Source organism: Choloepus didactylus, chromosome 6 (genome assembly GCF_015220235.1).
Source record: "Choloepus didactylus isolate mChoDid1 chromosome 6, mChoDid1.pri, whole genome shotgun sequence".
Lineage (NCBI taxonomy): Eukaryota > Metazoa > Chordata > Mammalia > Pilosa > Megalonychidae > Choloepus > Choloepus didactylus.
The window spans coordinates 140669303-140681694 of record NC_051312.1 but is presented as its reverse complement, the minus strand read 5'-3'; the positions used below and the strand labels follow the sequence as shown (position 1 = coordinate 140681694).

The following is a 12392-nucleotide window of genomic DNA, read 5'->3' as shown; positions in this document are numbered from 1 at the left end:
CTTCTGAGGAAATCATGTGGGAGAGGATATTCTTCTGTGCTTCTGATCTATTTTTCCATATATATATGTGACATGAAGTTCATTCTCATTCAATCCAGCTTGTTGTTTGGGAAGCACCTGTAACAGTTTTGTTTTCCACATCACAAGTGAAGAGGACATTCTGGGCAGATTCTCAGGTGGAAATCATGGCTTCTTGCCCAGAATACCTCTTCAAGCATGTTGAAGACTGAGGACGGTGCTGATGGCTGGGTAGTGCCTCCTTCATCATTAGAGACTTTTCTCCCTCAGGACAGTGGGGATGTAGGGTGTTCAAGGCCCAGCATGAGTGAGGTCTCCAGGCAAAATATCTTCTCTGACTTACTAATTTTCTTCCATCCACTTGTATATAACTGAGATATTTTGGGGGAGTATTTGATGTGAGACTGGGAAAAGCCCAAGTCAGAGGGAGGAAGTACTGAGGCATTAGGAGGTCTCCCAGCACTCTCCTCTGCACAGTGACCCACAAGCTGAGCAGGGGAGAGAGATGAGGGAAGGACAATCTGAACTCTCAGGCCTGGGTAATCTCCTCAGTTCAGGCTCCTGGATGCCTTGCTGTGTCTTCCCGCAACCTTCATTTTGTAAACCAGCAGATCCAGAACTCCCTTAGCAGACAAAGCCAGAGCATACGTCAGTGATGTTATCTTTACTCCTTCTCCTATAGTTCCTGCCTGGGGAGTGAATGGCTGTGGAAAATAATTCTTTTGTGACTGAGTTTATCCTTATGGGATTAACAGACCGACCTGGGCTCCAGTTGCCCCTGTTTTTTCTGTTCTTGATGAATTATGTTGTCACTGTGGTGGGGAATTTGAGCTTAATTAACCTCATTTGCCTCAATTCCCACCTTCACACCCCCATGTACTTTTTCCTCTTCAATCTGTCCTTCATTGATCTCTGCTATTCATTTGTCTTTACCCCAAAAATGTTTATGAGCTTTAATTCAGAGAGGAACCTCATCTCCTTTGCAGGATGCATGGCTCAGCTATTTTTCTTCTGCTTCTTTGTCAATTCTGAGTGCTATGTGCTGACAGCCATGGCCTATGATCGCTATGTGGCCATCTGTAAGCCCCTGCTGTACACCATCACCATGACACCTCAGGTGTGTTCTCTGCTGATGTCAGCTTCATACCTGATGGGGTTTGCTGGTGCAATGGCTCACACAGGATGCATGATCAGGCTGACATTTTGCAATTCCAACACTGTAAACCACTACATGTGTGACATCTTCCCCCTTCTCCAGCTGTCCTGCAGCAGCACCTATGCCAATGAGCTCCTGGTTTTCATTATTGTGGGCACAGTTGTCATATTATCTAGTCTTATTATCTGTATGTCTTATGCTCTGATTCTTTTCAACATCCTCCACATGTCATCAACTAAGGGCTGGTCCAAAGCCTTCAGCACCTGTGGCTCCCACTTAATTACTGTTGGCCTTTTCTATGGATCTGGGCTGCTCACTTATGTCAAGCCATCATCTTCTGGGTCTGTGGGACAGGAGAAGTTTTTTGCTGTGCTGTATACCAATGTGGTGCCCATGCTGAACCCCCTCATCTACAGCCTGAGGAACAAGGATGTCAAACTTGCTCTGAAAAACACCCTGAAGAGAATAGGAAACAGAGCAGATCCAGTGGTGCTGCCTTAGTCCCTGCCTCTTTTGCTGTGTCGTTTCCTCCTCTTCCTGTGGATCCTCATCTTCTTCTTCCCATTCTTCTCTTTCATCTCTTGTTTCCTTTTAAAGTCTTTGAAGAATTTTCAGTCTAACATCTTTGGTTCACTTTTCAGTGTAATCATTTGTTCTTTTAATATGTACATTTTATTTATCCATTTTATTTCTTAAAGAAAAAGTTAACTGTGATCTGTAATGTGTGTTATGTATTTTACAGGTACTCCTGAAAGATAAGTCTCCTCATCCTGTTCTCTAGTTGAGGAAATGATTATGTATCTTGATCAGGGTCACAGAGTTAACACTGCAGAACCTAGTGAAAGAATGAAAGGAAAGAAAAGAAGATTGTGATGGAAGGGAGAGAAATTCTGTAGAGTTTCAGAATTAGCCTGAAGGTGGGGTTGTCATGGAAATGATGCCCTCAGCAAAGTGATTGTGGCATTCAGGGGATTGTCAGACTTGAAATAGTCACATGTTCCAGAGAGATTGAGTTTCAAAAGGTATCATACATGGTCAGACACAAAGTAAGTTTTAATCACAATATTGTTTTGTAATGGTGATTATTTCCTTTGATGGTGAGACTGAAGAAATTATGGACAAGCCTCCCTAGTGAGACATGTCAATATTTTACAGTAGTATGTGGAATTTAAAAAGCTTTTTAGGTATTATTCTGTTATTTTATATTTTGTTGAAACCAAAAGTTAGAGTTATGTATGATAATTAACAGTAGTAATAAATAGGACTTTATAAAATCTGCTTGTTTTGTGTGATACATGCAGAAACACTGCCCACTTCTACTTTCAGCACGATTAGTGCCCCTCACAGGATAGATCTGTCGTGGAACATAGTTAAGTATGTCTGTAATTCCTATAGATGTCATGAATTTTGAAATGTTTGAAACATTGGTGTTTAAAAATAGCCTTAAATGTAATAATGTCTATTAAAAACATTGCTTTAAATCTGATTAAAATTTTTGCTATAAGAGAAAAGCATCAAATATTTTCTGGTATTATAATGTTTTTCTCTCTATCATAATTCTTGCAAAACTCTGACTCACCAAGCCGAATCTGAATGCATACTATCAACTTCTTTTCTTTCTTTGTGTAGGAGAAACAAACATTGTTACACTCACAAACTATAAGAAATAGTGAATGCAAAGTGATGTATTTCAAATTCACTATGAAAATGGTCCAAAAATTTTCAACAATTGAAATTTGATTTCAATAATGTAAAAGCTGTTTTCTCTTGTTCACAAATTTAATGTTAAAACAATCTGGAATCAAATTTCAAATTTTAATTTTAAATATTTCAGAATAACAAAAAAAAGCCTTAATTTTCAGAAACCTCATACATCACTACAGCAGTCACCCTGCAGCTAGCTTAGAGCCCATTAAAAAGGGCACATCAGTTGGAAGTGGGGAGGCATGGCTGATATGTGGTGTACTGGTTTGTATATATTATGTCCCCCTGAAAAAGCCATGTTCTTTGATGCAATCTTGTGGGGGCAGATATATTAGTGGGGATTAAGCTGGAACATTTGGATTAGGTTGTTTCCATGGAAATGCGCCCCACCCAACTGTGGGTGATAACTCTGATTGGATAATTTCCATGGAGGTGTTGCCCCGCTCATTCAATGTGGGTCTAAATTAAGCCATATAAATGAGCTGACAAACAGAAGGAACTCAGTGCAGCTGAGAGTGACATTTTAAAGAGGAGCTACAGCCAAGAGGGACACTTTGAAGAAAGCACAGGAGCTGAGAGAAGCTGCAGCCTTACAGAGACATTTTGGAGATGGCTGTTGGAAGCTGATGCAGACATTTTGGAGAACGCCATTCTAAAATGCAACCTGAGAGCAAGCAGATGCCAGCCACATGCCTTCCCAGCTAACAGAGGTTTTCTGGATGCCATTGCCATCCTCAAGTGAAGGTACCTGATTGTTGATGTGTTACCTTGGACACTTTATGGCCTTAAGACTGTAACTGTGTAACCAAATAAACCCCCTTTTATAAAAGCCAATCCATTTCTGGTGTTTTGCATTCTGGCAGCATTAGCAAACTAGAACATGGGGAAACTGAGATTGGGGCTTCTGCTGAGAGCAGTGAGCATCAGGAATCCCAGCCTTGCTCCCTGGACTGCAGCACAGCAGGCTACACACTGGGATCCCACAATGGGCACTTCCCCACCTCTACATGCACCTGCTATAGTGGCTTTCAGGTGATGAGCAGCTGTTTGGTTTGTTGTTGTATGGGCAGTGAGAGTGTTATTGACTCATTGTTCTTCCTGCCTTCCAAAATGTTGTGGGTATAATATTAAGTACTCTTAATATCATCATATAGCATTAAGCTCACTGTTTCAATACATGGACATTTTGCTGGTGCTTCTTGAGTCTTAGTTAAGTGGTCCTTTCTGACCTTGATAATCAGGCCACCAAAATCTGAGGCTTTTAGTGATGACACTTTCTACTTGTTCACCCTCTCCTGAGAGAAGCTGGCAGCCAGGGGTCCTATCAGTGGCCGTCTTCTGACCGCAAGTGGATGAGCTGGCTAGAATGGACCCTGCACTGAGGAGGCAGTGACAGAAAAGGATCACGAGAGATCAGGCCTTGGTCACATCATCTGAAATGCTGGGTCAGGCTTCACCTGAATCCAGGGAAACATTTGAAATTTCTACTCAACAGTACTCCTTGTCTTATCATTTGAGCTTTTTTTTTTTCTGAAATACCAATTTTATTCACAGTGAATTGGTTATCTGAGTGTAGCTATGTAACTTGCACCTAAATGTGTGTATTTTCTTAAATAGCATTAGTTACCAAAAGCCGTGGCTTAACAATTACCTTTTGGCTGGAAAAAAACATGCTAAGCAAAATTCTTATTTACAACTTGTCAAACGAGCAAAAGTCAAACAAGGAAACTTAATAGTAAAGAAAAAAACATTATTTTTAATTTTGATGCTACATCTCCTTTTAGTATTTTGATTGTATGGCTATTTGAGGCACTAGTTTGTTCCAGTCTTTATAATTATTTCAGTTTTACCATTTTAACATATCTAAGTAACATGAAATTCACTCATTCAATAGTTTTTACCTCAGACATTTTCAAAATTTGACACTAGGAGCAATGAAAAACTTTCCGTTTCTCTTCTATTATTCTTTGCCTATGGTATAGGAATTAGTTATAATTTTCAGGTTTTGTTTTTATTTTTGCTTTTTTATTAATTTAAAACTAGAGAATTTGTAGATATCCAGAAAAATCACTTATAAAATGATTGCATTGTTATATACTCCCATTGTTGAAACTTTGTGTTAGTGTGGTACATTTGTTACAATTGATGAAAGAACATTAAAAGGGTACTGTTAACCGTCATCATGTACTTCACATTACGTGTGTTTTTCCCCCATATACCACTCAGTTATTAATACTTTTTATTAGTGGGTTCCATTTGTTATAATTCATGAAAGAACATTCTTATACTTGTACCATTAACTATAGTTCATTGTTTAGACTAGGGTTCACTGTGTTATACAGTCTTATGTTTTATCTTCTAATTTTTATTCTAGAAATATTCAGGACCTAACGTGTCCCCCTTTAACCACATTCACATATATAGTTCAGTGCTGTTAATTACACTTACAGTAATATGCTACCATCACCACCATCCATTTCCAAAACTTTACATCCATCTAAATATAAATTCTGTACAAATTAAGCATTAACTCCCCAACTTCTACCCCCAATTCTGCCCCTGGTAATCTATATTCTAGATTCTAACTGATATGTGTTTGCCTATTATAATTAGCTCATATCAGTTAGATCATAACAATATTTGTCCTTTTGTGCCTGGCTTATTTCCCTTACCATAATGTCTTCAGGTTTCAACCATGTCATCACATGTGTCAGGACTTCATTCTTTTTTGCGATTGAATAATATTCCATTGTATGTATATACCACATTTTGTTTATACATTCATTGGTTAATGGACCCTCGGGTTGCTTCACAGTTGCGAATAATACTACTATGAACATCAGTGTGCAAATGTCTGTTCAAGTTCCTGCTTTTCAGTTCTTCTGGGTATATACCTAGAAGTGGGATTGCTGGATCATGTCGCAGTTCTATACTCAGCTTCCTGAGTAACTTCCCAACTGTCTTTCACAGCAGCTGTACCATTTTACATTCCCACCAGCAATGAATGAGTGTTTCCATTTCACCACATGCTTTCTAACACTTGTATTTTCTGTTTTTGTTTTTGTTTTTTTAATAGTAGACATTCTAGTAGGTTTGAAATGATATCTCATTGTGGTTTTGATTTGTGTTTTCCTAACAGCTGGTGATGTTGAGCATCTTTTCATGTGTTTTTTTTTCTTTTTCTTCTTCTTCTTTTTTTTTTTTTTCACCATTTATATATCCTCAGTGGAGAAATGTCTATTCAAGTCTTCTTTGACCTATTTTTTATTTGTGTTGTTTACCATTTTATTCTTGAATTGTAGGATTTCTTTATATATTCTGGATATGAAACCCTTATCATATATGTGCTTTCTAAATAATTTCTCTCATTGATTAGAGTATCTTTTCACTATGGTGACAAAGTCCTTTAATGCCAATATTTTTATATTTTGACTAGGTTTCATTTATTTTTTCCTTCATTGCTTATGTGTTTGTTTGGTTTTTTTTTTCTTTTGGATGCTGGGCTGCTTTTTTTTTTTTTTTTTTTCCTTTTCATTGCTTATGTTTTGAGCATAAAGTCTAAGAAACCATTACCTAATACCAGATCCTGATGATCCTTCCCTACATTTTCTTCTAGGTGCTTTATAGCTATGGTTCATATATTTAGGTCTTTTTATATTTTGAGTTAATTGTTATATCAGGTATGAGTTAGGGTTCCTGTTTCATGTTTTTGCTTATGGATATCCAGTTCTCCCAGTATCATTTCTTGAAAAGACTGTTCTTTCCCAGTTGAGCGGACTTGGAAGACTTGTCAAAAATCAATTGGCCATTGATTTGTGGGTGTTTTTCTGAACCCCCAGTTTGATTCCATTTATCTCTATGTAACCTTTTGCCAGTACCATGCTGTTTTGACCACTGTAACTTTGTTATAAGCTTTAAATTCATTAAGTGTGAGTCCTCCAACTTTATCTTTTTTCAAGATGGTTTTGGTTACTCAGGGTTCTTTACCCCTCCAAACAAAGTTTATAATTGGCTTATCCATTTCTGCATTGTAGGCCTTTTGAATTTGCATTGGGACTGCACTGAATCACTTTGGGTAGAATTGACACCTTAATAATATTTAGTCTTCCACTCCATGAACATGGAATATCCTTCCATTTATTTAAGTCTTCTTTGATTTCTTGTCATTTTTTAAGTACTTTACATCCTTCATTAAATTTATTCCTAGATATTTGTTTCTTTTAGATGCTATTGTAAATGATTTTTCTTGATATCTTCATCAGATAGCACTTCCCTAGTTTATAGAAACACTGCTCATTTCTGCCTCTTGATATTGTACCCCACCACTATGCTGAATTCATTTATTTGCTCTAGTAGCTTTGTTGTAGATTTTTAGGGACTTTCTATATATAGGATCAGGTCTTCTGCAAATAGTGAAAATTTTACTTCTTCCTTTCTACTTTGGATTCCTTTTATTTCTTTTTATTGCCTAACTGCTCTGGCTATAATTTCCAGTACAGTATTGAATAACAGTGGTGACAGATGTCTTGTTCCATATCTTAGAGAGAAAGATTTCAGTCTTTCACCATTAAGTATGATGTTAGCTGTTGGTTTTTCATATATGTCCTTTATCATGTTGAGAAAGTTTCCTTTAATTCCTATTTTTCTAATGTTTTTATTATGAAAGGATGCTGGGTTTTGTCAAATGTCTTTTCTGTGTCAATTGAGATGATCATGTGTTTTTTTCCTTCCTTTTTTAATGTGGTGTATTGCATTAATTTATTTTGTTATGTTAGACCACCCTTGCATACCTGGGATAAAACCTACTTGATCTTGGTTTATAATTCTGTTAATGTGCTTTTGGATGTGGTTTGTAAATATTTTGTTGAGTATTTTTGTGTCTATATTCATAAGAGAAATTTGTCAGTAATTTTGTTTTCTTGTAGTATCTTTATCTGCTTTGGTACGAGGATGTATGTGGTTTCATAGAATGAATTATGAAGTATTCCCTGCTCTTCAATTCTTTGGAAGCGCTTGAGAAGGATTGTTATTAATTCTTCTTGGGGTGATTGGTCAAACTCACCTGTGAAGCCATTGGTTCCTGGGCTTTTTTTTCTTGGAAGGTGTTCTGGTTTGCTAGAGCTGCCATTATGCAAAATACCAGAAATGGATTGGCTTTTATAAAGGGGATTTATTAGGTTCCTGATTTACAGTTCCAAGGCAATGAAGGTGTCCATACTAAAACATCCACAAGAGGAAATCTTCACTGAAGAATGGCCAGTGGCATCCAGAACACCTCTGTCAGCTGGGAGGGCATGTGGTTGGTGTCTACTGGTCCTGAATTTTGTTTCAGCTCCTTATCTCAGCTCCAGTATGTCCTTGCTTCTTTCTCCCAAGAATTTTGTCTCTAAGCATCTGGGGGCCCTCTCTTAGCTTCTCTGGGGCAAACTCTGGGCTTTATCTCTTCACTTAGCATCTCCAAATGTCCTTCTGTATGTATCTACAAGCATCTCTAAGCATCTCCATCATATATGTCTCTGTAGCTCTCTTAAATAGACCCAGTGAACTAATCAAGTTCCTTCCAGAATGGGCAGGGTCCACACCTTTGTGGAATAATTCAGAGGTTCCACCCTAATCAAAACACTAATAAGGCTGCCCCTACAAGATTGCATTAAAGACTATGGCTCTTCTGGGGAACATAATATATCGAAACTGGCACAGAAGGTTTTTAATGACTGAGTCCATCTCTTTACTTGTAATTGGTCTGTCTGTTGATATCTTCTTTCTCTTCTGTAGTAAGCATATGTTGTTCATATGTTTCTGAGAGTTTTTCCATTTTATCTAGGTTGTCTAATTGGTGGTATATAGTTGTTCATAGAAGCCTCCTATAATTCTTTTTATTTCTTTTGGTTCAGGAGTAATGTCCCCCCTCTCCTGTCTGGTTTAATTTTTTTTGCTGCTTCTCTCTTTTTTTCGTAGTCAGTCTACCTAAGGGTTAGTCAGTTACTTTGATCTTTTCAAAGAACAACTTGTGGTATTATTAATTCTATTTTTTTTTATTCTCTATTTCATTTATTTCTGCTTTTATCTTTGTTATTTCTTAATTGTTAATACATTCTTATTTGTTGAAAGAGATATTTGCTCTGTGTTGAGATCTAGGTTGACAGTTGGAAGTTATTTCTTTGTTGTGATTGGGAGAGGTTTTCTTTATGTTTCTTTTGTATAGAGTTCTTTGAGACACTTGAATCTTTATCATTTTCATGAAATCTTGAAAACTTTTGGCTATTAATATTTTAAGTATTTTTCTGAACTCCTTAATTTGGATTTCCAATATATATATGTTACACCCATTGAGGTTTTCTCATAGTTCAGTACTGCTCTGTTCATTTTTTATGTATTTTTTCTGTTTTTGTTTATATTGCTGTGCCTTGAAGTTCCCTAATCATTTTTTTTCCCTCAGTGTCCAACCTACTGTTAAGTCCAGTTAGTCTATTTTTTTCTGACATGATATTTTTCATCTCTTAATTCTTATTTTGTTTCATCTCTTTCATATCTCCATTCAGCATGCTCTTTCTTTCTTCTGTGTCTTTAAACAAATGGGATTCATTGACAGTAGGTGTTCTATGGTGCTAGTGTACTAACTGAAAAATATTTGTCATTTCTGAGTACATTTTTACACAATAATCTTTTCTTCATTCTCAATCAAATTTTCCTGCTTCATGGCGTGTGTGGTTTTATGTTAGTTTTGTGTTTTCAGTTATATGAAATAAAGTTGCAAAACTTTGAATCTGAAATTGTTCGTTTAAAATTTGCTGTTAAATATAACATATAGATTGATGCTTTGCCTTTACTGTTGGTGATAGAAATTCACACTCATATTCCAAAAGTTTAGATGGGAAGAGATGAATGTCTGCTGTTTATTTGACTGTGATTTTATTTTATTTTATTTCTGAATTGTCTCACTACATGTTTGCCTCAGCTTCACAGGCTTTCCTTTCTTCAAGTTTTAGATAGAATTTTATAAAAGTCAGAAGATTTTTTTTTTTTTTTTTTTTTTAATTTGGAAACACCTGAGTCCTGTCTTACTTAATACTACTAACCCAACTAGCACAGTATTATGTCTCTGAGGTGGTAAGGATGGTGTAGATGACCCCGCCAATTAAAAAAAAAAAAGCACTAGTTTTCAGTAATATGTTTCAATGGATCATTTAACAATAGTTTGTTTAAAAATATCAAGCTGTGTATTAATTTTCAGACTGGGAATTTAATTTTGGGTGGAATTTACATTTAGAAAAATATACAAATTGTAAGAATATAGCTTGATGGCTCTTTAAATAAACACCCAGCCAGTTTCCATCAGGAACATGATACAGACTCCTTGCATCATACCATAACTGCCTTTTGGCAGTTAATCCTCAGAACCTAACCTCAGGCACACATTGATATAATTTCTATCACTGTATATTCATGTTTGCCTATTCCAGAACTCTTCCAAATGGAATCTAACAAAGTTTTCTTTTGCGTTTGACTTCTGTCATTTGAAATATATTTTTTGTTACTGCTGATATTCACTCTACTGGGTTTGAATTTTGTCAAAAGCCTTTTTGACAAAAGATAAGCAAAAGATAAGCATGAATTTCCTTAGATCTATTAATATGACATAAGATATTAATAGATTTCCTAATAAGGAATCAATCTTGCATTTGCTGAATGAATCCCATCTGGTAATTTTGTATTATTTTCTTACCATGGTGTTTCCTATTATAGTATTTAATAGTTTTCTATTAGTTTTCATAAGCAATAGTGATCCATAGTTTTTTTTTTTCTTTTTTTTTTTTGTACTTTTTTTGAACCTGTGTAGGTATCAGTGCTACACTTGCATTATAAAAGGAATTCAGAAGTTTTACTTTGTTTTCACACTATGGAACAATTTATAGAGCTGGGACTATCTGGAATTTGAAGGCTTTGTTGAATTCCTTTGATAATTGGTCTAAGCTTTCTATCTTCAATAGTAATTTGTACCTCAAAAAGAAATTATTGACTCTTATTTTCCTAAGAAATTTTACATCACTGCTTCAAATTTTATTTTACCGAGTTCTGCAAAGAAGACTATTATCTTGTTCAATTAGATTAATGTTAATTTCTCTCTTATTGATTAGTATATATTTGTACTGTCTCATTTTCTTCTGATCAAATTATGAGTGGTTGACATTTTGTTAATTATGTTTTAAAATTATTAAATGGATCTATGGTTTTTTCCATTCCCTGCATCACTATTTCTGCTTTTATCTTTATTCTTTCTTTCTTTAAGCTTTCATGCATTTTTTGTTGTTGTTGTTCTTTTCAGTTTTTTTGATCTGCACATGTAATTCGTATATTTCAGTCTTTCATTTTTGTGAAGGGTTTGTTGATCTGATTTTTCCTTTGATTACTATATTAAAACAGTTTTATTGAGATATATTCACATACCATAGAATCCATCCAAAGTATACAATCAGTGGCTTTTAGTGTAATCAGAGTCGCACATTCATCACCAAAATCAATTTTAGAAAACTTGCATTTTTTCAAAAAGAAAAACTCTATAACTTTTAGCAGTCACCTGTCAATACCTCTCTATCCATCCCCAGCACTTTGTAACCACTGATCTAATTCCGTCTCTATAAATTTATGTATATTTACTTTTTATGTAAGTGGAATCACATAACATGTGGTACTTTGTGTCTGGTTTCTTTCCTTGAAGCATGTTTTTCTTAGTTACTATAATGTTTACAGAAAAGTCATATAAAATGTACATTTCTATATACTCCCCTATTGTTGACACTTTGTGTTAGTATGATACCTTTGTTACAGATGACAGAACATTAAAATATTATTAAGTATAGTCTATAGTTTACATTAGGTGTATTCTCCCCCATATACACCACCCTATCATTAACACCTTGTAATAGTGTCAAACATTTGTTATAATTCATGAAAATATATTTTTATATTTGTACTATTAACTTAGAGTACATCATCCACAACAGGGTTCAGTGTGTTATACAGTCTTCTAACTTTCCGTCTAGTAGTATACGTGACCCAAAACTTCCCCTTTGAACCACATTCACAAACAAATTCATTTCTGGTAATTACACTCACAATAGTGTGCTACCATCACTAATATCCATTACAATCAGCCTAATTTGCACAAATCAAATCAAATCTCTACCCCAGTTCTATCCCCTGGTAACCTATATTCTAGATGCTAACTCTACGAGTTTGCTTATTATAATTAGCTCATATCAGTATGATCACACAGTATTTGTCCTTATGTGTGTGGCTTATTTTATGCAACATAATGTCCTCAAGGTTCATCCGTGTTGTTGCATGCATCAGGACTTCATTTTTTCTTACAAATGAATAATGTTACATTGTATGTATATACCATATTTTCTTTATCCATTCATTGGTTGATAGACACTTGGGTTGCTTCCGTCTTTTGGCAATTGTGAATAATGCCGCTATCAGTGTGCAGTGTCCATTAGAGTCCCTGCTT

At 35.5% G+C, this 12392-nt stretch overlaps 1 protein-coding gene across 1 annotated transcript; it reads left to right on the top strand.

The window, feature by feature from the left end:
- Positions 1-718: 718 nt before the first annotated feature.
- Positions 719-1675, top strand: LOC119537523 (olfactory receptor 143-like). The gene has a single exon (XM_037840016.1). It carries the CDS (start codon positions 719-721, stop codon positions 1673-1675), a length of 957 nt encoding a protein of 318 aa, XP_037695944.1.
- The last annotated feature ends 10717 nt before the right edge of the window (positions 1676-12392 follow it).